General features: G+C 36.5%; 1 protein-coding gene across 1 annotated transcript in view; it reads right to left on the bottom strand.

Moving 5' to 3' along the window:
- Positions 1 to 26,791, bottom strand: part of CNTN5 (contactin 5) — a 265,100-nt gene that overhangs the window by 155,908 nt on the left and 82,401 nt on the right. Inside the window, exons 6-7 of the mRNA XM_054389935.1 lie at positions 19,048 to 19,251; positions 3,802 to 3,904 (exon numbers count right to left, since the gene is read on the bottom strand). Of these exons, the coding sequence (XP_054245910.1) occupies positions 3,802 to 3,904; positions 19,048 to 19,251 (307 nt within the window). The remainder of the gene's footprint in view (positions 1 to 3,801; positions 3,905 to 19,047; positions 19,252 to 26,791) is intronic.

The raw sequence follows: 26,791 nt of genomic DNA, 5'->3' as shown, positions 1-26,791 counted from the left end.
ACCAACTTTGTTGCCCTTCTCTGGACATGTTCAAGCAACTCAACATCTTTCTTAAACTAAGGGGCCCAGAACTGGACACAGTACTCAAGGTGTGGCCTAACCAGTGCTGAGTACAGGGGCAGAATGACTTCCCTGCTCCTGCTGGCCACACTATTCCTGATTCGGGCCAGGATGCCACTGGCTTTCTTGGTCACCTGGGCACACTGCTGGCTCATATTCAGCCTACTGTCAACCAGTACCCCCAAGTCCCTTTCTGCCTGCTTGCTCTCCAGCCACTCTGTCTGCAGCCTGTAGTGCTGCATGGGGTTGTTATGGCCAGTGTGTAGAACCCAGCACTTAGATGTGTTAAATCTCATGCCACTGGACTCTGCTCATCTGTCCAGCCTGTCAAGGTCCCTCTGCATAGCCCTCCTACCCTCCAATAGATCAACATCTGGTGTCATCTGCAAACTTACTGATGATGGACTCGATCACCTTGTCTGGATCATCAATAACGATATTGAACAAGATAAGACCCGACACTGATCCCTGGGGGACACCACTGGTAGCTAGTTTTCTTAAGCTGTGACTGATGCTCATTATAAGCAGCATATAAATAACAAAATTTTGAGTTATTTCACTCCTGTATTGCTTTGAATTCTTTAGCAACAACAAAGCCTATTTTTAAATAGCATCATTAACATAATATTTTCACCTAGAACTGGACCAGCTATGTATTGCCTGAGTCAAGATAAAATTCTTATCGTAGGATTTTTATCTGTCAAAGAATTAAGACATTTGATTTTAATTTGGAGACAAAAGCTGCATGGCTATATATATATATATATATATATATACACATATAATTCCTACAACCACGGTGACTAGCAGTTCTAAATAAACACTATTAATAAATCATTCATCTGTAACTGAAGACAAGCCTCTTTCTGGAGTATTTGCCAAATGCCTGCTTCAGGAAATCTCTCTGGAATGTCTGCCATTCTCATAGTTACAGTGGAGAGATAAGAGTAAGTGCTCTAGACAGCTAAATTAAAGCATGAGAAAAACAGCAGTACGTTAGTTTTGAGATCATAATAACTTTAAACCACCAAATCTCAAAATGCTAAACAAAGAAGGAACAAATTAGTTGATTCAGTTTCATAATGAGGACCCATGGCAGTGTAACAAGAAAAATCCTTACAAGCTATCAGAAATAAGAGATAAGGACAAAAAAAAATAATGAAAACAATGAAAAAGAATAGAAAATCTGGTGCATTTCTACCTCCCACTTTGGCCTCCAGGTTTCAAGCAAGGCCTGAAATGTCATTCATGTAATTATTACCACACCAGGTTGAAAGCAATTTCAACTCAGCTGATTGGATTGTTCATTAATGGCTGCAAAAAGAAGATAAGGAATGTGCATGGTAAAAATAGATACCCATTACAATAGCAGCAAATGGGGTCAGCTTATTAGATAACCTTAAATTCCTTGATTGTTCAGGTGTTTTTGTTTGGGTTTTTTTTTTTTCTTTATTAAAGGTTAACATCAAATATGAGCATGGAAACAAGCTAAGTAAAGCTTTTCCTGTCATCCTTCACCTTCCTTACATGGCTCCGAATAGTGACTGACTCTTTTTTGAGACAATTTACTAAATCTCAGAGTGCTTATGATGGAAGGTATCAGTAGCTGTGTCTCTTGCCTGTCAGCAAGGGTTGCAAAGGACACGTGGCATATCTCCTCTTTACTGGAAAGTGACAGCTGACTTGTAATCTGTCAGTGGCTGCAATGTAATTCCACCAAAATGAAGAAAACAAGAACTAACATGTTGATTACTGCTTCAGCTATAGCCAAGAGTCTAAAAGTACCTTGTTGCAGACTACTGATGTGACAGTAAATTGGTTAATGCTGCAACAGGAGAGAGCCTGGAGCCACTAGCCTCTACAGAACAGTCCTCTTCCTCGTATATTTCAGCATTTCACAGAATCTCTCAATTTATTGCTTTTCTGTCCTCTCTAATGCACCTCTTTCCTTATTTTCACTACATAAAATGTAAGACTTGTGTTTTACCCTTCAGAAGTTCTCCCCTCATATTTGCTTTTTGAACTGCTGCTTACATTGGGAATGCTTTTGCAAAAGCCACTACCATTGTCTAATGGCTCCCTGTACATCAGCTATGGTCACCCACTTTTTGTTTGTACTTGTTTGGCTATGTCCTGTTTCTTCTTTAACCCCACTGGTCCTAAATAGATACAGTTAATGTACTCTGTCAAAATTTCTCTGTAACTATTTATGAATACTTTCTCTTGACATGTTCACTGAGAGTATTTGGATGTCAGTCAAACAGGAAAAGCTGGCAAAAAGAGAAGCAAAATTAATCATATCTCATCCATCCTGTAGATAGGAATTTTTGAGAGAAAAATCTTAAACCCAAATCTGAACAGTGACCAGTGACATATGAAGGTCAATGTTATTATAAAAACATTTTTCAAGTCCTCTCAGGTAGTAAAGACAGGCTTTGAAAGGCTTCCCTGGAAAACCAGGCCTGATGAGTAAGCTGGAATGATGATCCTCAAGAAAACAGATGATTGTCTTGAAACTCCTTTCCTCTTACGTATTCTTCCTAATTAGATAAATCAGTAGGAAGAATTGATATGGAAGATAGGGTACTCATCTAATTGTTTTCTGAAGGTCCTCCACACGAGTTACGAAGACAAATTCTTCCACTGATTCTTAATCAAAACCAGATTTTAAGAAACCTGTATGTGCCTTGATATGCTATGAACTAGAAAGTCAAACAGGATATATGACATTGAGCAGCATGACTTTGGTGGATGAGGGGGAGAAGATGTCCAAAAGGAACACCACCACAAAAAGGATCTGAAAAGAATTCAATATGAAGAGATTTCTTTCAACACATTCACCACCATCACCATCCCCCTCCCATATTTGAGAGGACATTTTGGAAAAAATCTTATCTTTTTGATTTGTTTATATATTTCTAATGAAACAGCACTGGTGGAACACCTCTTTTGATCTACATAGATGTGCAGAAGAAGGAATTTCTTTGAATCACTAGAATTGCTTCTTAGATCTGTCTGGCTGTATACTACTTTAGCCACCCTTATTCTTGACAACAATAATAATAGTAATTGCCACAACCAAATTGAAATGTTATCATTTGCATCCTATATTCTGTAATCTGAATAGTGTGTAGAAAAAATTTATTTAATCTGTATGAAATAGCATAGAGATATTTCTAAAACCTTTGTGTCACTAAACTTGTTTATCAATAAACATCTAAAGCCACTCCTGAAATTACTGCTGAACAACTGTTCTCTAGTAGTGCTACTAGGTCATGTAAAAGAATAGAGAATTAGAACTGCTACAAAGTATGCTAGGATGTGTTTAAACCTTCATGATTTTAGCTTCATATATAAACTATGCATCTGGGGGCAAAAAAAAAGAAATTCTTTTCCCAACAATGACATTTTGGCTGAATAAATTCTAATTTACTGATTTATAGTATCACAGTGAACAAATGTGTGAGTTAAATAGAAAGTTTGGTTTTGTTTTTTTTTTTTTTTCACAAGAACATACCTTACTTTTCATTTTGACAGAGAGTCTTTTACCTCAAATGAATTATTGTCCACAGAAATGTCTGGGCAGGGAATTCATAATTGGCTATTTTGTCAGTGATTAGTTTGAGTGTACAGTAAGGATTGTCTATGAAAATGAAATCCAGCAAAATAAAGAAACCACAAATTAGGCATGCCACATCTTTATAAACAATGATTTCTAATTAAGAAAAAAATTGTACTTACTTGCCAAGTGCAAAACACTCCATCTTAACAGTACTTCCCCTTGCAGCTGTTACTGTGTAAGGAAAATGGACTTCAATTTTTGGTTCATATTCCCCCATCACACCTGGAAAACAAGCAATGCTTACAATATGAAGTATCATCAGTTTTCGATTTGTTGAGATTCTCACAGAAAAACCCCATGGCTTCCTTTTTGAACCTGCTCAGCAGTAAAGCTAGTAATTGATGAGACAGCCTTGCTTGACCTCATATGCTCAGTTCAGGTTCTATAAAATGCTCTTCAGGGCTACCAGGCATGAGCTTAAGAAAATGGATTTGTTTTTGTGGTGGGTTGAAAAAGTCCCCCCAACATTAGCTCGAGACAATTATTAGCTCAAACATGTGCTAATAATTACATTTTGAGAAATTAAAACAGGCAATCAGTTTTAGAAGGGTTTACCAGTGTGGTGGCAATTAGGACAAATAACATATCATGCTGTGTTCAGGTGAGCACCATCTCAGCCCAACAAGAAAGACTCACATATGCAAGAATAGTTGTATATGCAGATAAACACACAGATATGAAGACACATGAAAAGTTCACTTGTTTCATTTTCAGTGACCCTTTTAATTTGGGAGATGATCAATTTTATCAGGATAACATCCTTACTGTTGTAAGATACAACTAGAAAAACATTCAGGAATGTGAAAATTATAAACACTGAAATCAGTAGAGTTATCTGGAATTTGCTGTGGCATGACTGGCAGCTTTGGAAAATTATATACAGCAAATATATAATGAGCAGGGAAGACAGGTGTTACAAGGCGAGATGAATGCTTGGATTTGATGTGACTTGGAGGCAATACCAAAATCAACATGGCAGGAGAAGAATATGATTTTAACAGCTGGGTTGAGTTAGAAGATGAGCTATGAGAGTAAGCAATAGTCAGGAAGTAAAAGCTACAAAGTAAGAATTCTTACGAAGTATGAATTATTCAGATTCTTAGATGAGGAAAACTGAATAAAAGCTGACTTGTGGAGACTGTGCAACAAACAAAGTCAGGGCAGCAATCAAATTGTAGTCAATTAAAATTTTCCCTAACCTGTGCTAAAACAATTCCTAGATCAATTTGTCATAAAAAAATATATTCCCACTGGCTTGTACTGTGTCAATAAATTTCATAATTTAATTATGTTCCTTCTGACTTCTTTTACTGTTTACTGTTTTTTTTGGGTGAGTATTAATATCAGTTTGTGATTCATCTCAGTTGAGTAATTCATAATTTTCTATCTGTCATATCCTGTCTTAGCTGTCTTTTACAGACCCAAAAAAAAAAAAACCAACAAAAAACCCATCTATTAATCCCGTTGTACAGTGAATCTTTTAAACTTGTGACCATTCCTAGTGCCCATATTGCCCTGTTTCAAATTTCATTCTGTCATTTTGAGATGGCAAAGGTGATAAACACACACTAATATTGAAGGATTTTGTTTGTTCGTTTGTTTTTGCTTTGTTGTTTGTATGTTTGCGCTTGTGTGTTGGTGTGGTTTAGTTTGTTCCTTGTTGCTTTCCTCATGATTCAGTTCTATTTGCCTTTCTGCTCTTGAGTTGTTCACCCAAAATGGTACACTAATTTCTTTACTGATAATGTATAATAAATGTATTATATTTCTAGGCCTAGGTATTATATAATATTGTACTGGGTGACATTATCTATCACCTATGCAGCCCATTACCAAGGTAACCTTTTGTAGGTCTTCCTACTTAGTTTTAAATTTAACTGTCCTTAATATTTTTATATCAACTAGCTTTTTTAGCTCTGTGTTAATTTACTTTCCAGTTAATTTATGTGTTCCATGTCTCAGACATGTATTCTGTGGCTTGACTGATAATCTTCCAGTTCTCCAATCTGATCAGATACTTCTCCAACACCTGAATGCTTTTAATCTGTTGTTAATCCAAAATGGGGCTGTCTTTGACAGGCTTTGAAGAGTGACCCTATCAAGAGTTATTTAAAATGAAAATGTTAACTTGACCATTCCTATTCATTCTTTCAAACTCTTAAGGAAACACATACAGATTGAAGCACGACCTCCCTCTTAAGATCTGTGTTCATGATATAAAACTGTATGATAAGATTAGCGTATGGTAGTGTGATAAATACAGTATTTTTTTATGAAAACACTTGACACACAAGTTAGATTACTGGTCTGTAGTTCCTCAGTTGTTCCTGGAGTCCCTTTTTAAAAAAATAGAACACCTTTTCTACTCACATTTCTTCTAGCCTTCAGGCACAACAAAGGAAAACATAACATCCCATTTCCTTCTGAATATGAGTTTGGCATTGGGGATTTGCTGGTATTTCTAATGTCAGTATTTCTTCTATTGAAACTTCAATTACAAGAACTCCAGTCTTGATAGGGGAACCTCCCTAAGTTCTCTTGTAGTGAACACTAACTGAAAATAGCTCTGTTAGGTTTCATGATGGAGACATAGTCCTGAGCTGCTCATTTTAGATTTCTAGTGTCTGTTGACTGCACATACTTGCTGACAGGTTTTGTGATTCAGTGAATTCAAACAATGGCTAGGGATTTTTGGGTTTTGTGTAAGACATTTTTCATAATATCATTGTGTTGAATTGTCATATACTATTCAGGATTTGCCTTTTATTAGCAGGATTAGTTTCACCTTTAAAACAAGACAGTACTTATGAACACAACTTCAAGGCAATATTATCTTTCAGATCTTATGTTTTTGACTTATAATAGTTCCCTATAGTGAGTATGATCTGTAAGATTGTTGTACCATGCCATCATTTCACATTCCTAATGAAGCTCTAATCAGTAACACTTTGTACCATGTCCTGTTCTTCTTAGTTATTGCTACAATAGCAAGCAATATGCCTACAGCAACTGGCACAAAAATGCATAAAAATTACTAAGCAATTACTTGGTGTCCCTATGAATGACAGGAAACAACTCAATTTTTACAAAAGGATATTTTTCGTCTTTATTATTTATGATATTTAAGACCAAGAAAGCCACTACAGTTGCAAAGACAGCATGGGAATTATCAAGGCCCTACCTTCCCACATTATTCTGTAATTGCTTTGCTATGGTTACTGCACCTCCAAGGCTCTTTATCTTTCCCTGTTTCTGTTTTGATCACTATGAATCAGTAGTGGTAAAACAACAATCATCTGCATTTTCATCAAGATTTTTGTTTATTTATATCAAGTGCTAGAAGGAACCTGAACTTTTAGGAGATATTGAGACCTTGAGTTATGTGCATTATAATCAACCTCTCCCAGCCTTATATACATGACTCTCTTTCAGCAGTTTGGCAAAGGCCATAAAAAAATTATCTCAGTCATTTTTTTTCCATTTTTCAAATATGAAATAGTAAATAAAATTGATCAGCACAGAAGAAAAATATGATGTATGATTTTCAAGAGGCTAACAAATCACAGAGCTCATATGGTCTAACAACAGAGGACCAGGGAGCCATTGTCAACCCTCCTGTGCTCTTTCTTCACATGAAAGTACTGCCTTTTGGAAAATTTTTTCTTAGGATGACCCCCATAATTCAGTTTTTCTTAGATTGATTAGTAAGTTACCTACACACCTTCTTCAAAAGCTGTTCCTTTCATACGAATGTGCTGAATTTGTAACAGGTATGAAATGCACTAGATCTTGAAATTTTGCCAGGGATTTAAAAGCTGTTTAAAAGCCATTTTTGTTTGTTTGCTTGTTTTAGTAAGTCTTATCCCTGGGCTTTATTCTGACACAAGCCATTTCACTTTACATTTCCCAGTCTCTGAGTCTTTGCCCTTTCAGTGTGTATGAGGAGAGCTCTCCACGTTTTCGTCCAGTTAAGGTCTTCCTTGGCTGGGTGCAGCTGAACTGACATGAAGGATGAAACACTACTAAACCTTCTTTATATCTCTGATTACTGAAAAAGACACTGATTCAAATGACTGAACATTTCCCAGGACTAAGCACAGCTTGACTTTATTCAAATTAATTGGTTTTTTAGTCACACAGGCAGAAATGGAGCTCAGTATTTATAGAAGAGATGATTTCTCCATTTTTTTTTACAACAATGCAATTATCACAGAGCAATTATTACAGACTATCCAACTCAAATAATAATAATAAAAATCTTCATAAAATCAGGTTTAATTTTAATAAATGTTTTAATTTAAAAAGTTGTTACTCTGACTTGACTGCAAATCTGTGACTTAAGTTCAAACTGCCACTACCCAAAGTGTCATATAAAATCTTATCTACTCTCTTGTCTTGAATTTAGTTTTCCACTAAAAAAAAAGAGATGACACAATTCACTGAATCACAGTAACACGATAAACACTGATGGTGGGGTGCTTATATACCATAGGAATAGATGTAATAAAATTTCAAACATTTACAGATATTGCTACAGATAAAACTCTTTGCATTATCCCCTGTGGGCCATTTAATGGAATGCAGACTGAAGTAAAAGCCAGATCAGTCAGTCAGTCCTTTCAGCTAAGAACAAATGAAAAAGCTACAGACAGTGAATCAGGTATTACTGCTTTGAAAATGACTGCTCTACCTCTTCATTTAGCCTCCCACTCCATGACTTCTACAACACTAAATGATGAATGTAAAAAAATTGTGAGTCTATGACTGTATCCACACAAGACATTTTGCCATCATGCTGGAAAAAATAAATAAATCAGAGTTCAGAGAAATCATGGCACATCATCTTAATCCAGCTGCGTAGAGGATAACAATTCTATTCCATTAACCTTACAGATATTAACCAGTCTCTTGAATATCCTGGAACACAAGAGTTGAGTTTCAAATTGTTTAAGCAGTTTAATTTACAGCAGAAACTAATTTTCAATGGAACAAATTATAGGCAATACTTGAATAGGCTGCTAAGTGGCTGCTAAGCTTTTAAGACAGCAGCCGGAAAAGCAGGTAAGATTCCTGGCTAAACATCATCAGAGTGCTAGGCAGAAAAGGAAAACCTAATATTTCCTACACAGAGGAGAAACATCAGGCACAGATTTATGCTTGACTTTATTGTATTAGAAAAAGATGCAAGATCCACAGCTCCATGATTAAGAGTGTTTGCCTGAGAGCTTTAAGTGAATGAGGGAGGTGATTCTCCCCCTCTACTCCGCTCTGGTGAGACCCCACCTGGAGTACTGCATCAAGTTCTAGAGCCCCTGTTACAAGAAGGATCTGGAGATACTCGAACATGTCTGGAGAAGGGCCACGGGGATGATCAGAGGGCAGGAGCACCTCTCCTATGAGGACAGACTGAAAGAGTTGGGGTTGTTCAGTCTGGAGAAGAGAAGGCTCTGAGGAGACCTTATTGTGGCCTACCAGTATCTGAAGGGGGCCTACAAGAAAGCCAGTGAGGGACTTTTTAGGATGTCAGGTAGTGATGGGATTAGGGGGAATGGAGAAAAACTAGAGGTGGGTAGATCCAGATTGGATGTTAGGAAGAAGAAGTTTTACACCATGAGGGTGGTGAGACACTGGGACAGGTTGCCCTGGGAGGTGGTCGAGGCCCCATCCCTGGAGGTTTTTAAGGCCAGGATGCATGTGGCTCTGAGCAACCTGATCTAATGTGAGGGGTCCCTCCCATGGCAGGGGGTTTGGAACTAGGTGATCCTTGAGGTCCCTTCCAACTCTAACAATTCTATGATTCTATAATTCTATGATTCTATGAAGTCCCCAGACTTAATCATAAGATGTCAGAATGTTAATCTGTCCTTTTTGCCGCCTGCACTGTGCTCTCATCACAAAATTATTGGAAATCCTTATTGGTTTGGATATTCCTCTCAATTTCTGCAAAACTTCTTGAGGAGTGATGAACTTGTCCTGTTGCATAAGAAGTTTCTAATAGTTTTCCAGATTGGACATTGAGTTTCCTACCACATTGTAACTATGATCTGTTGTGTGAATATGTAACCAAGGTAAAGAAAATTTTGAGTAAGACACTATGGAAGTAATATCTGTTTGTAATTTCTCCTGTCAGTAATCTGTGATTCAAACTAAGGTTGTCTATCAAGTGAATCTTTTTGTGACAAATGAATATTTAGCAATTCTCCTGAAAATCTGCATTATGTCCCCAGATATTTATCTGGAAGAGAAAGCTTTAAATGTACACAATAAATTCACAGCACAAGCTGTGAATTATTTTAATTCATAATAATTAATATAAAATATTAAATTTAATAATAATTTTAATTAATTAATAATTAAAATATAAGGACGATATCCACCATTACATTCTGAACTCTGTCTAGAAAGTCCTTTCTGGAAATAGTATTCTATTTTGAAACATTAAAGAAGTTATTTATAACTAAGAAATGTCATGTATGTATAACACACATACATGATAGCTTTTTACCTCTCTGAAACAGTGAATACAACTAAAAGCACTACATTTTCAGTTCTAAGTGGATGTGTTATGACTGAAGTGAAGAGATCTGGGGCTAAACCCTAAGGACACAGAAGCGATGAGGTAAGATCAGAGTAAGCAATAAGGGCACCAGTGCCATTTTTTCTGCTTCTTCAAACAAGAGCCCAAAATTTCTAGTCCACAGTTTAGGTTGCAGAGATCTCTGTTCACCTGTGTTTGAAAGCATTAAGCAGTAACTATGACCCAAGAATGATGGCTCTTTCTATTCAGGGAAGTCTTTACTGAGTCATGAGAGAATTAAATCAATCAGATTTCTCACATATATGTAATTTAGCATCTAAGATTTTCTGCTAAACCCAGCACATCTGGCATTAAATAAAACCAAAGTTAATCTTTGGACATGTAGATATCTGTGAGGGCATTTGAATGACTTGTATACAGCATTCCAGTAGGAAGATTTCTGTATATATGGTTGTATGGAAACATGATAATCTGAACGTTTTCACTGACTATGTATATAGATAATATTTCCGAGCAACCATAAGCATCAGGAAAAATCATAACTCTACCACATGCTATCTTTCTTGAGATGCCTAACAATATGAGTCAACAGAAAGCCAGAAGCATTACTGGCTTTGTTTTGTTTTTTAATTTTATTTTCCTTGATCCACTTTTTTTAAAATTTTATTTTATAGGGGAGGAGATTATGATGAGCAGATTTCTGGCAGATTTCTTTTAGGCTTCACTGGCCAGTGTTTATTGTTCCTCCTTCCTAATTGCCTGCTGTTCACCCAGGTCAGGCTCACAAAAGCTATTCAGAAACTTGGAAAATACTATTTAATCTAAATGATTAGGAGGAGGATCTAATTTTCACAGGGTTTCTAATTATCTTCCTGATGGCATAGTCACAGTTCTTGAAGAAATGCATTTCTCCTGTATTAAATTACATAACATGACCTTAAGATTTATCTTTCGTGCAACCTATGCTGTTCTCTTACAGGGTGAAACCAAAATATCCTCTTTCAAGTTAGGTACCAAAACTGTTGAGATTGTTACAGTGTCCAGCAAATAATTTTTAATTTGTTTCTGATCAATTAGGACACAAAGCAGTGTTTTTCTAATGTTCATTTTTATGTAATTAAGTGGAAAGAATTTCCTAAAAGGGGAATTTTTTCTTTTGAGAGTCCTCATATAACCATGCAAATACACGTATTGTTTGTTTCCTTAATGAGAAAGATCAAACACTAACATTTTTCCTCCATTAGCAACAGCTATTGAAATATCCAGTCTCAAGTTGTGCCAGGGGAGGTATAGGCTGGATATTAGGAGGAAGTTCTTCACAAAGAGGATGATTGCCCATTGGAATGGGCTGCCCAGGGAGGTGGTGGAGTCGCAATCACTGGAGACGTTCAAGAGGAGACTGGATGAGGCACTTAGTGCCATGGTCTAGTTGATTGCTTAGGGCTGGGTGATAGGTTGGACTGGATGATCTTGCAGGTCTCTTCCAACCTGGTTGATTCTATGATTCTATGATTCTATGATCCATTGTTTCAGACCCAGCAGCAAAAAAAATCCTCCTTGTTATGAACTTTCTGCAGTCAGAACATGGTTTAATGGCCATGGTGGTGTTAGGTCAACAGTTGAACTCAATGATCTTGTAGGTCTTTTCCAACTGAAACGATTTTATGATTCTAATCTCAAGTAAAATTCCTGCTGTTCACAATCATATTGTTTTGCTATGTTGGCAAGAATACTAAACTGACAAGTCATTCTTACGTGAACATTATGTCACACCCCATAGTTGCAAAGCTGTCACTTTTGAATTTGTATCTCTGATCCTGAAACGGTAAGATACGTAACACTAGGTGTGACCATTCTTAACAATCTAAACCCATTCACGCTAGTAAATGTTATTTTGGTTTGCACAAATTTTAATTTAGTCACTATTAATTAAAATATTACCTATGTGCTTCTGTTTGAAATCTTAACAGCTACAGTTTGATGCAAGACCATTCGTGATCCTGAACTGAATTTAGAAGAACATTTCCCCTCCAGATCATTTCTTTTATGCTTTGCATCCTCTGTATACTCTGTTTGGATCAGTTAACTCTTTCCTTTGTGTAATAGTTTCATAAATCTTCAAGACGAGAAGCAAAGCTAGAAAACGTGTGCAGAGGATGTACAAATTGGTGCGTATTTGGAATGTTAAATTATTTTAGCTAGCTAAAAAAGAAGGAAGTGTTTCTATAAACTAGTGGGAAAACTAGAGGTTATCGCAAAAGAGCTCAGAGGAAAACAAACTCAAAGTAAGCTGTTTTAGAGTGCAAAAGTTTTTGTGCCACACTGAATGCTGGAACCTAGTCTTTTCCAAACCTTTCCCAATTCTCCTCCTGAAATAATGCTCTGGATTCAGCCCTTTCATACTGTCAAAAGACTACTGCAGGATACTTTTTTTAGGCTAAAAATTTTACAGATGGTGTCTTTGATCTTTATTATGCTGTTTGATAGTACAGTTGAGCTACCCTACAATCCCTATAAAACACTCCCTACAGGGTTGTTGTGTAGGAGCCTTCCATAAAACTTCCTGGCTACCTGTAGAGTTTCACTGAGAATTTTAGGTGGAAGGACCACTGACTGTAACAGATTTTCTAAATGGAAAGCAACATTATTTTTTTTCCAAAGGCCCAAATCAAACCCAAAACAAAACCAACCACAACAGCCCACCCGCCTCCCTCGTTCTATAACAATGTCCTTCTTTTCTTAATTAATTAAAATAAGATTATGCTGTTTGTTTGTTTATTTGTTTTCAATTCCCATTATTTCTGGGAACCTTGCAGTGAGATCTCAGCACAAGAGCTAGAATGAAAATGAAAATAAAAATTTATTCAAAATACCTGCAACCCATGAGGGATATTTTTATTACAGAAAAGCAGCAATTGTGGGAAGTCTTCTATTTTCAGTTTCATAATGACCCAATGTTAGAATGCCTCACTATGATTTCAGGGGAGAACAACAATGGTCAATGGCTCTCCAGGAACAATGCCATTTTTTTAGCATTTTCCTGGGGCAGCCTTTTTATACTGTGATGTCTGTCTGTGCTATCAGTCTTTGTACACCACTAGAGATAAATTTGGTTTTGCTCAGAGAGTTTGGCACTGCTTGAAAAAAAGTCAAACTAGGATAATTTAAGGTTTGAGTTGTGTCCTGGAGCATTACGGAGAGTTTCCACCGTTTCCAGCCAGTCTTGTATAGGTTACATCATTCAAATAGGAGACATGATGCTTAAAAATGTAAGTTAATGATCTTGCAATGTAACCAACATGAAAGAGGCAGTCTGCAAGGTCAGAAACTCCAGAAAAATCTTGCAGGTTTGTCACAATTGGATAAGTATTTTTAACTCCCATCACAATCCAGGCATGCTTTGTGTCTTCTAGAATTCATTTCCATATGCATTGACACATTAGAGGAGAAAATTAGTAACACGTAGGAAAAAATAATCTGTGCATTACTGGAAGGAGAAAATTAACAGATCATAAACATTAGGGTTAGTCTTTAATCAAGTCTTTTTAAAGCTAATGATCAGTTAACTATAGCAGTATTCTTCTGGGATGGAAAGAGTCTAAGATTGTGAAACTGCTGATTTTGTCCTATCTTTATTTTATTATTGCTTAATTTCCACCATCAAGGAAATTATTGTGAGTTCTTCCAACTTTTTTAAATGATGGGAAAGAGATTTTTAGATAACCCAGAGATGACAAATGTATCCCAGTGTTCAATCAGAATATTCACATGATGAAAATATTCCATCATGGAAAAGTAAAAATGAACATCCATAACCCCTTGATAACTGTATGTTCTATCATTATGTGAGACTATTAATCACACAGATTTAATCAACAGTATCAGGACAGACAAGATTCAGAACTATGATGACACAGAAAAAAATTTGAAGGTCAGTGTCTGCATTCTGTTATGTGAGAATACATCTGGTCAATATGTTGACCTCTGATGAGGTATGAAATAATTTTCTCAAGCAAAATAATGTTAAAGTTAACATCTTTTTAAGAGAAATTAAAAAAAAAAAGGAAGAAAATCTGAAATGGAGATGTGTGAACTTGAAATAACTGCATTATGTTATCAAGCATCACATTTTTATACTCCCTAGGTTCTTATTTCCTAAGAAGGGGCTTTCTGTTGTTTTTATTAGTCAAGATAATTTACTGTTCCAAATCATCATCCAAGCCTGCAAAGATCCATTTTAACCACTGTGTTTATTATTTGTAAACAGTTATTAAATAATTCTTCAATGTTTCTAATGCTTTATAAAGGCAGTTAATGAAATTATATACTTTTTTTTAGCTGAAAATTTTTTATCTCCTCAGATAGAACTGTATAGTGTTTAATAACCCAGCTTGAAGTGAAATTGAACTGTATGAAAAGACTGATTGTCAAGGACATCTGAGCAAATGAGGTATTCATTTTATTCAGAATCCATTGAAGGATTTGATGTTTTTATTTAATTTGTTTCATATCAAAGAGCTAAGTTCCCCTTTGAGACATATTACAAAAGAAAGAAAAGATTAATAAATGCCCAGGAAATTCCTACATCCTTGCAGCATTTGACAGAAAGCCTCATAGATAGACACCAGCTACTTGCACGAAAGAGCTTCCAAACTGAGCTAGTCTGGTAAAGTTAATGTTGGGGGGGAATTTTCAACCCACCACACAGAGGAACATTTTTTGTTCAGTCCCCTTGGTTCAGGTACTGTTTATGGAGAAAAATCCGTCAATGATGATAAAAATATCAAGCAGAATATTTTTGAGTTAGTGATACATATGTCCAGACAATACAGACTGCATAAATTGTTTTACTTAGAGTGCTATTTGTAAAAGTTGTTTAAAACCACAAGTTCTTCCTGTAGTTTCTGACAAATGTGCTGACTGTGTAAGGTAAAGTCGGTTACAATTCCAATCATTAGAAGTCAGAAAGACATATGATTTTGAAGTGAAGTGAATAGTTGAAAAATGTAAAGTGATTAAATTAATTTTATAATAAAGTAGCTTAAAAAATTACAAGCATTATTCAAAATAATGTAACAGAACTCATTGACATATGGTTAAGTTAATTTTCAAATACTTGGCTGTTCATTGTTGTGGTGGTTTGAAACTTTTTTTAATTTTTCTTTGCAAAGTTCAAGCAGAGAAAGTTAAAGAATGTGAATAAGACACTATTGGGTGTAAGAAAGCAAAATAACGATTGTTCTAAACACTTCCATTGGATAGATAGAAATGTTTAAGAACTACTACTAAAAGCAGAGTTTGGGCAGTCGGAGTGGGGAGTTCGCTTCCTTGCTGGGCTGTCTGGCTGCTGCTTCTTCTTCTTCTCTTCTGGCTGAAGATAACACACTGACCTTGGCAAGCTAAGTTAACAGCTTCTTTGCTTTTAACTAACTCTGCTTTCTGCCATGGGGATCTGGGGGGAGGAGGCCCCTGGGAGAGAGGCCCCTTGGGAAAGGTCCCCTTTGGAAGGGAAGCAAAGGGAGTTTGGTTGTGCTTTTTTGTTGATTGTATATATTTGTAAATGTTGTGAATTTTGTATATTTGTACATATTCATTGCATTTCATCATAGATTGTAGATCTGCTTGTACATACAGCTCTCCAGACTGAGCTAGCCTTGTTATGGTTGGTGTGGGGGGAATTTCAGCTCACACTGATACAATTGTAATGCCACTCTTAATTTCTTACTTCCTTATTACAGTTCATTCTCAGATGTTTCTTTCTCCACAAATTCATTTTCTTCAACTCTAATGAGTACCTCTTTTCAGCAACTATATTACCCCACATTTTTGAGTATTTTATATATAGTCATAGAATCAGTCAGGGTTGGAAAGGACCACTAGGATCATCTAGTTCCAACCCCCCTGCCATGGCCAGGGACACCTCACACTACATCAGGCTGGCCAGAGCCTCATCCAGCCTGGCCTTAAACACCTCCAGGGATGGGGCCTCAACCACCTCCCTCGACAACCCATTCCAGGCTCTCACCACTCTCATGGGGAAGAACTTCTTCCTCACATCCAGCCTGAATCTCCCCACTACCAGCTTTGTTCCATTCCCCCTAGTCCTATCACTACCTGATATCCTAAAAAATCCCTCCCCAGCTTTCCTGTAGGCCCCCTTCAGATACTGGAAGGCCACAAGAAGGTCACCTCGAAGCCTTCTCTTCTCCAGACTGAACAGCCCCAACTCTTTCAGTCTGTCCTCATAGGAGAGGTGCTCCAGCCCTCTGATCATCCTTGTGGTCCTTCTCTGGACATGTTCCAGCATGTCCATATCCTTCTTGTAGTAGGAGCTCCAGAACTATACGCAGTACTCCAGGTGGGGTCTCAGAGAATCACTTCCCTCGACCTGCTGGCCACAGTTCTCCTGATGCAGCCCAGGATCTGGTTGGCTTTCTGGGCTGCAAGTGCACATTGACAGCTCATGGTGAGCTTCTCGTCCACCAGCACCCCCAAGTCCCTCTTCTCAGGGCTGCTGTGCAGCCAGTCATATATATATATATATATATATATGTGTGTGTGTGTGTGTGTGTATAGATGTGTGTGTGTATGTATAGATATAAAACATTCTGTTGACCCCCTGTAATATTTGTCAGTGGACAAGGCATGTAACCTAAATCTGTTTCTATGAAAAGAGAAAACGTGGAATATTTTAATTATGATCACTAATAATTTTAAAAGGATCGTGACAATACATTCTGTGGGAAAGGTAGAACAAGACAGGTGTCATAAACAATAAATATGATTTAGCAATCATGATTTTCCTAAATATTTTGTCAGGGTAGTTTTATAGAGACTGCAAAGTTAGTAGAACTTCTGGGTCTTTTTTGCTGAGAAACTTGATCAGTCATACAGGAAAGCAAGTAATTTGCTAAGAAATACTGAAGAGGTCCATTACTATAAATGGGCTTTTTAGAAATCCCAATAGATGAAAAATCAGGCATGGAAGCCTGACAGAAATTCATGCATGTGGAGAAATGAATGGAGAAATTGCTTATGAGCAGTTCATCTATGTGCAAATGCTTCCCCAATACTCCAGCACAGTTCAGGTGTTTGGGTTATCACAGTTGTATGACAGCCAGCCACTAAACACAAATTTGCTTGAGGACAGTATATGCTATCCACTTGACATTAAAAAAATCTACAGTTTTCCTTTGTTTCTTAGTTCAGTGGTACAGACTGCTACCTTTATCCTAGTGTAACATGGATAATTAGTCTGTTGAATTCCTGCAAAAAAACTGGAACCCAATAATAAAAGAAATATCATAAAGAAACAATATAGTGAGATATGAATAACAAATATGATGATTAAATTCCATCTTTTTTTCCCCCCAGGGTTCAGACTAATTAAAAAGATAATCAGTTTCTGTGGTTTTTAATTTTCAGTGGTTGATATTGAAAAGATCAGGTCTACTATGTTGATTCAATAAAACTAAATACCTGAAACCCAGTGATTGACATAGATAACCAGTAAAAAAGAAAATAGGAAGTGCTACAGTACAACATACAGCCTTTTGCTGCAGAGACTTCATGCTGTGCAGACAAAAATTTCAATTTGTTACAAGGAATAAACATTAACTTAATTCAGTTCTAATCTGTGAACACATTTTTTGCTTTGTTAAATCTGTGTTCAAATTCAGCTGCTGTAATGCTTCTACAGCAGAGGACTAGTCTCAGTTCTAGAAAAAGCTGTATCAAGACAAAAGCCTCAAAGTCTCTTTCTCTCTCTCTGATTTATGTAAGTATGGATTCACATATGCTGAACTGTTGAAATGTATTTCTGAAGAACTAGAAGGCATCATTAACTGTGGAGCATCTGGGAGAAAAATGTCACTTAAGGAATTAGTAATTATTATTCTAAAAATGACATTTTGTCAGAAAACAAAACAAAACAATCAATTATAGTATAATAAATATTAAACTTTTTGCAGCAAAACACAATTGCCTCTACAGGCATATATTCTGATAGAATCAGAGTTACATATGGTTTATATTGAAATATACTGTTCCACAAAAACTATTATTGGAGGGTGTTTTCCTTCGATTTTTGTGAAAAATACAAGGCTTTTTTTTTAGTAATAAGATTGAGGTACTTATTTACAGAAAAAAATATTGCAGTTACACGTTTTGATGAAGTTCAAAACTACCTGGATAATTAACTATCACTGTAATCAAAGCTATTGTAGTCTTCTTGGTACTTAATCATTGCACTGAAGTGGAGCTTGGAAGTTAGCAAGTCTTTAGTACAGCAACAGGTGAAGCTTTAAGCAATATAGGTTCTATTCAGTTGTCCAACCACATGTGTCTTGTGTCATCTGAGGTATATGAGTGCATATCTTCTGGCATCCTGCTGCTGATCTGTGTCTCCTATGACTTATTTGCCAGTCCCCTGTGGATATCTCAGGTGCCTGAGGGTATTGCAATGTGGCAGTGCCTGCTTGGGATGAGACAACTGAACTGAGCCCTAAAGAAACAGACATTACTGAGAAAGCAGATATGATTCTCTATCACTGACAGAACACCAGAATAGTAAGGCAGACAAACTGTTCTAAACAAAATACCTCAAGAGTTGTCAGATTGCACCTCATCCTTTGGAGGCCTAAATGTTCTCACAACAGTTAGATATTTCAAAAGAAACTGTCTCCAAGAACACCTTTCTTGTGCTGATTGCTGCAGTAAATGCATGTACACATTGAAAACCAACAAGATTATGGGTCTTAAATTACATAGAATATATTTGGCTTAGTATTTTTTGGAATGTGGTACCCAGAAATAATTACTTTCTTACCATCATTTCTCAGTGTCAGAGGTGTTGGAGGACTCAAAACTCTGGCATTTGTTACCGTGTTTTTTACCAAGCATATATAGCTGCCAACATCAGATGTTTGCACCTTGGAGATGTAGAGATTGCCTGTCTCCTGAGAGATGAAGCGTCTGCTATCTTCTGCCACAAAAGATGGGAATTCATTAAATACCCAGCTATAGATGATCTCTACAGACACACACAAAAGAAAAAAAAAAAAGAGAAAGTAATTATAGAAGCAATATTGTGTCCTCAGTAAACGTTCATTAATTTTATTTAAAGAATCTAGAAAATAGGGTAAAGACTTTTAAAACTTTTGATTTGTTTGGTTTAGAATTCAAGATTATTTTTCACTTTCTGGAATTTTGAAAACAGTGTTAGCATTGAGTCCACAAATTCCCTGGGAAGACAGATTAGATAAATTAATTATTCAATAGACTGAAAAAATATCCATAAAATACTAGATAGTTCTCTTGTCTAGCCTTTCATGTCAAATGAAAAACAATACACAAAACATTATTTTTCCCTAGTTGTTCAAATTTGCAGCAAAATACATCAAGATGCTTTCTATAAGGCTTGACATTAGGAAAAAAAATTTCACAGCAAGAGTGGTCAGGCATAGGAATGTGCTGCCCAGGGAGGTGGTTGAGTCGGTTGTTTAAAGGTCGTTTAGATGTGGTGCTTGGGAATATGGTTTAGGGGTGAACCTTGTAGAGAAGGGTTATTGGTTGGACTTAGTGATCCTGAGGGTCTTTGCCAACCTGAATGATTCTGTGATTTTGTGAATTACTCTTCAAGGGTGTGTATAAACAGTTTTTATTCTGAACACCTGGTTTCAAAACTGGCAGATTCTACTAACTGTTCAGCCTACCTTGCATGTACTACACTATGCTTCTGTCTTCTACATTTGCTTCATTGAAGAATCTCAGAACACTTCCTATATGCATCTTAAATTCCTACAATCAATGAATAATTTCTTAAAGCAAAGATACAAACTGCTTTGCCTCATAATCTGATGGATCAAACATTAATCAAAGTAATTTTAAAATACGGTAATTAAAGTGAGTCCCTTGGGTTTTATTTTTATCCCACAAATCATTCTGTTAACCTCAGGAGTATATACTTTTCCATTTATACTCATAGTAATTAGTTGAGAAAAAATATTATTTCCTATTATTCTGTATGAGATTATATCATGTTTTATTAAAAATCTAGATACATTTATGTCTTAGCATTAGAAATATCAATAAAGTTAATGAGATTCTGATTTAGCAGGGAATTCCTTTCAGGGAATTATTCCTGTGGAGATGCCATCAAATCAAACTTTAAAGTCTTAACCTTGCATGTACTTCTTTTACATGGTGTTATCCTTTCAATCTTCTACTATTTCATTTTGTCTTTACAGTTAAAAAAATATTCTTCACTACTAAACTGGCATAATAGCTGTAAGGCAATTTCTTCTGCAACCTCCCCTCATGACAGTCTTTAAAGAACTGATCCCCAAATCAGAAAAGCCTAAACTAGTTCAGATATATAAGTCCCTAGTACTGCTTCAAGATGCAAACCACTCCACTGGTACAGCAACTTCCAGATTTTTAGACTTGAATTTTTAGAAGCCTACTCTTAGCTCCAGCAGCAGTATGAAGACAGTAATTGCTCATATGTCAGTCTGGTTCTCTCAAACTTTTATCCCCACTACAGTCTAAATGTTTTCATGATATAAACTTAGCTGGAGAATGAAAGGGCTGAAAGGGTGAGAGGAAACACCTCAAAATTTAAATATTTCTGTGTACTTTTGTGCTAACAATGGGAGAGAAACTGGTATAGTTGTTCACAGTACATGAAATTTGAGACACATTAACATCCTAGCTAAATATATGGCATAGCTAGGTGTGCAATTTCACTGTAAGAGTACAGAAAGCATTAGAAATTCTAACTGGTCTGTCTTTCTGTCCTTATGCTGTATTGTTCCCTGACACAGTGTCCAGAAAGGAACAGAAAAGCATGATGACCACATTTTTTCAACCAATGAAATCTAAAAGTGCAAAGAGTGATGTAGAGATGCAGAGGATTCTGGATCAGTTTTGGAGGAGTTCAGTTTAGTTTTGAAGTCAGATGATAATTTTCTTATGACAAAAAGAAGATGGTACTAGTACAAAAATGCCATATTAAAGGACTAAATTATCTGACAGTAGGGAAAGATTTCCCCAAAATGGGAAGTTTAGCTGCACACATTGACTTTTTGGTTAAAACCTTTTTCAGCTTCAATTGTAATTCTGAGTAGCTACATAGAACCCTGAGAAATTCAGGGCTCACAGAATGCTCTTCAGGTATTCACATTTCCTTCCTCTTCTGCTATATTTCACGGAAAATACTAATTGGCCACAAATATTTCTTTCTGAAAATTTTGTTGTTGCATTTGCCATGAAGTCTTTCCTGGCAGAAATTATTCTTGGAAGCATAAAATTCTGTGACAGAATGGTGAACATACCAACAGCATCCTAGCCTATATCAGCAGGAGTAAGGAAGCGATTGTGCCGATATACTCAGCACCGATGAGATCACACCTTGAGTACTCTGTCCAGTTTTGGGCACCACAGCATAAGAAAGACGAGGAGAAGGGCAGTGAAGCTGGTGGGGGGTTTGGAGAGCATGTCTCATAAGGAGAGGCTGAGGGAGCCGGAATTGTTTAGTCTGAAGAAGAAGAGGCTGAAGAGGAGACCATATTGCTCTTTACAGCTACCTGAAAGGAGGCTGTAGTAGTTAGTTTTGGCCTCTTCTCCCAAGTAAATAATGACAGGACAAGAGGTAATGGCCTCAAGCTGCACCAAGAGAAGTTTAGGTTGGGTGTTAGGAAGAATTTCTTTACTGAAAGTGGTGAGGCATTGGAATAGTCTTCACAGGGAGGTGAGTCATCATCCTGAAGGTGTTCACAAACTGAATAAATGTGGCATTTCAGGACATGGTATAGTGGTCATGGAGGTGTTGTGTAGAAGATCTTTTCCAACCTTAATGTATGCATGATTCTACACAAGTTCAAGGAAAATGCCCAGGCTTTAGTTGGAGGCACCTGTTAGTAAGTCAAATGGAGAGCAGTCTCACTAATTTCTTTAGCTTGAAAGTAGTTCAAATCAAATGTAGTCATCACTGAGAGTTCATTGATAGTTGACGTAGAATAAAGTTTTTTCCTTTTGTAGCCTAAAGCCACATACAGTTAATTATTAATTAATTAATTAGAACTGCTCCCGAGAAATGAATTTCAGGCAATAAATTTTTGTGCCACTCTGCTGATACTAAATTTGGGGGCGATGCTGCCATTTTATCACATTCTAAATGATCTTTGCTGTTTAAAATGGAGTGATAGATGAATGGGTACTGGGATAAAGTAATGAGAAAAGAGTAGCAGAACTTCTGCCAATCCTAAGACTCCAATAGTTTATGCTATTAAGATGTGGTTAATACTTTTTTAGTGCATACTTGCAGAAGCTGTATTCCAGCCAGGAGCCCAAACTCCAAAGCACAGATAAAAGTCTGTGCCAGGTTACACACCACCCAGGAGGGGGGTGGGATGAAAAGAACCTAGCCCCAGGTAGGCAAAGAAACCTGACCTAGGTGAGCAGAGAGACTTGGTTCCCTCCACCAGGGGTAGGAGTCCCTGGGTCAAAGTCTGTTGCACTCCCACTTCCTGTCCACAAGGCTATTTAAGAGGAAGCCATTGTCCTGTCTCTCTTCTCCTAACCTTGTCAGCCCAAGACCCTGTTCCTCCTGCTGTTACCATGTGGTGGGGCCTGTTCCATACTGCTCCAGATTCCTAAGGATTGTATCTACAGAGAATCCATCTTGCATCTAGAGAATCCTTTGCCAGCTGCATCTGATTATGTATCTATTTTTGTTTACCCTTTTTCCTTATACCATTGTAACCTTCCTTCTACTCAAACGCTCTTTAGATTTTGTTAAACTTACCTTTTTACTTCCAAATTTATGTAAGACTGTTTCTTTTGTAATTTTACATCTCTTTTCTCCTGCCTAATTTGCTTTTCCCTGCTGGGAAAAAAGGGAGAGGGGAGGCAATCTAAATCAACAGATTTAGATTTGGACTTTTGGACTCTGGGAAAAAAGCTTTAACTGCAACAAAGTCCCAACAGTTCACTTCTTGATCATTATTGTCATTGAAGGAATTACTCCTGTTTATTTATTTATTATAACAAATAACAACTTTGGGAATACACTTTAAAATATTTAAAGCCTTTGTATCTGAGGGCTTAGATGTCAACTTGATCTGGAACCTTCTTTTCAGATGAAAAGCCTCAATTTATGAAATTTTTCTCCTTTTAGACTTGGTTAATGACTTCAGTATATTCTTAAATATAATAATATACGTATTTTTGAGGGTTATATCCATAAAGTGTGCACAGGTCTCAGTGGAAATATCTTGGGAAAATGTAATTTTTTTTTTTAATGCAGCCTGTGCAGAATTGTATGAAATAACCACAGCTGGCTTGGGATCTGAGGACCCAGTGCTTTTTAGATGACAGAAGTAGATGGATGATCTTGCAGAAGTGGTTTTACAGAAGGCTGTTAAAAGAATGACTGCAATTATGGGAAAATGAGTGTAAGTTGACATGGACCCACTGTACAAATGTTTCACACTTCCAAATTTTCACCCATAGTAGAGGATGAAGCATGCATTAGTGTTTGTATTCTGGGGCTCTGACAGTTTCCAGTTCATGTACCAGTAAAAGTAGAACTGTAGGCTTTTCTGTTTCTCTATTTGTGTGTTTTGTTTGTTTTTTGTTCATTTAGGGGTTTTGTGTTGGTTTGTGAGTTTTTTGGTTGGCTTTTTTCTTTTTTATACTGACAATATCATACTTAAGAAAATATTGCAATGATATACAAAAATAGTAGAGTAACATGGAATCAACATTTAAAATGTTACTCTTTATCTATAGGTAATCTATCATCTATACTACGCACACAGCAAAATATTCTGAAACAACAGTGAATATTGTTACATGACACAAATCCCACAGCACCTCAATGCAAGACCATATGCAAACTGCAAGAACATATGCAGGCATTTAAATGTTACTTGAAATTCCACTCTTACAAAATGCTAAACTGCTGGGTGACCTTTTTGAGTTTCAGAATGAGAAACCTGAGACCAAAGCAATGACACTATGCCTATTGGTACACAACTCACTGCACATGCTATTGAACTTCAAAACTGTGTTTTTCTATGATGGCTTATGCTAAAAGATTTTAGAACCAATGTCATTTGGCTATGCTTAAAGAACAACTATCATTGTATTAACATTTTAATACACTTCAGAGACACGTCTCAAGCCTGGCAGGTAAACAACAATAACCTTCAAGAGATTTTGAATCTGAAAGTCAGTGCTACCGAAATCTAATTAACCAAACCACAGCTGTAAAACAAGAAAGTAATTGCTGTAGATATGAATGTTCTGAAGTCATCTTCTGAGAAAAGTCTAAGTAAATGGTTTCTCCTAGTTTTACTGCTTTTGCTTTCAACAGGGAAAAAAAAAAGTTTAAGTAAAAATAGGAAATTATCTTTACTACAGTATACAGGACTTTGGAGTATTTTTGCAGAATATATGCTGAGTTTATTTTTTATTTTTATGCCCACCTATTTTATTGTTAATGTGACACCTATGCCAAAACCACATAGATGATGCGGAACCCTTCCTGGAAATTACAGTTGACTGCTTACACAGAAGAAACTTTTATGCAGATGCTATTCATCAATACATACAGAAACAGAGAGCAAAAAGACAGAAAAATTATGAACTATAGAAGCATTTGTAAATTGGCATTCTCCTATGGCTTGTGCCTCTGCTGGTAAGTTCTGTTACATGTGAAGTCTTGGTGTCACAATGATTTAAGCCATTTTGATAATTACAAATTTGATATTTTTGTTTATGAATGACCAGCATTGTTTACAGAAGAAAGTCTCCAAGGAGCTTTGTATCTGTTTTCTGAAACTCAATTGGAAAACCTTCCAAATACCCAATTTCTTTCTGTGTTTTATTAAGTACTTTTTAGTGGGCTACTTAGGTGAAAATCTGGGTCACTGGGTGATAAAAATATTGAAAATATGTATTTCCTGTCAAAAAGAATTTGTAGTGTGAAATTTTGTTTACTATAATTCCTTAAGTTTTTTTTGTGGATCCATTCTCTCTGTTTAACAATACTAATTCCTAAACTGTCACAATGTGATGTACTTCACATAATGGATGAAGCTGTAGTAAGGACAAATCAGCATTTATGTTAGTGCTGTACTGTGCTTTTGGAAATATCATCTGATGCAGACAGTGTCAGTACTATGGTCATGAAAAAATCTTTCTGTCATTGTGGGTCAGTAAGAAATAACCCCTTAGGTACTGTAATGAGAGCTGTGCTGAAAGCATTCAATAGCAATAAATATTCACTCCTATGTTTGTTAGTGCTAGAATGTTTCCTTGATTTGTTTCATGCTTTTTTCTCCTGAGAAGTTGCTCATTTCATCCTTTTTTAAATGAGGTTTCTGGACAGTGTTTTCATCAGCTCTGTTAGAGGAGTAGTGTTTTGGGTGACAAGCAAAGTCATAACAAGAAAACCAACATACAAGCTCCTGTAAAGCCACCTAAAAGCTAAAGGTACAGTCCATAATATGGCCAAATATTGCACCTAGAAGGGCAAAGCGTGCAAACACAGATCCCATAATTGCATCTCTTTGGAGTTATGGTGTTTGCAGAAGAAATGAGTCTGGTTTGTGTCTTCTTTTTGTGATGCAGTAGGAGATACACAGCTGTAGCTCATTGCTATCCTGTTCAGAAAATATATTTCTCATCCTCTGTTTAGGATTTCCTCTGATTGCACCAACTCCACAAGATGGCAGTACTTGATGAATACATGGTCCAAAAAAAGAGATAATCTGGGAGTTTTAGCACCTCTGAAGAAGTTGCTTAGTTGCTTCCTTCCCACCTCCCCCCCCCCCCCCCCCCCAAAAAGAAGAACATCAACAAAATGTGCTCTCAGGATTACAGGCTGAATTTACTACACATAGCTACAAACCTTGACATTTCCATGATAGTTTTGCTTTGCTTTCCTATTCAGAAATATACCGTTTAAATAAAATATCAGGAAAAACCACGTGCCTAAATCTTCCCTGCCCTGTTTTCAACTTTATCATCCTGCTGTGCTGTTTGGATATTCCGTGTACCAGCCACAGAATAAGAGTGCAATATCTGGCACTCTCTAATGATGGAGAACACATTCAGAGAGAAAACTTCTTTTTAGCTAAGATGAATGATAACAATGAGTTGTTCCTGCAGCCTCCAACCACGATCAGATAAATAATTTTGGTACATTTCTTTGTGCTGCTGTGGTTTATTATCACTGTTCATTAATCCTCTAAGAAAATATTTAATGAAGGTAATTTATTTGTTGCATTGTAATGCACCCACACAGAGCAAACAGATATTGTTGATTTATCAGCTAGCAAAGAAATTGCTTCTTTTCTGCTCTGGGGACTCTGTACCTACTGCTTACTTACCTGAAATACTTTTCTACCTATCACATATTTGTCTTTGCTCAGATTTAATTACAGTGATAAACATTCAAATATCTTCTTTGGTATAGCATTCACAGAGCAAATAACTACAAATATAGTAGAAAAGGTAAGTGTACTGTCAGTACTGAAGTTGAACTGCAGGATACAAATATTATA

Source organism: Indicator indicator, chromosome 1 (assembly GCF_027791375.1).
Source record: "Indicator indicator isolate 239-I01 chromosome 1, UM_Iind_1.1, whole genome shotgun sequence".
In the NCBI taxonomy this organism is placed as follows: domain Eukaryota; kingdom Metazoa; phylum Chordata; class Aves; order Piciformes; family Indicatoridae; genus Indicator; species Indicator indicator.
Note: the sequence above shows the minus strand (reverse complement) of the source record. Positions and strands in the feature narration are given on the sequence as shown.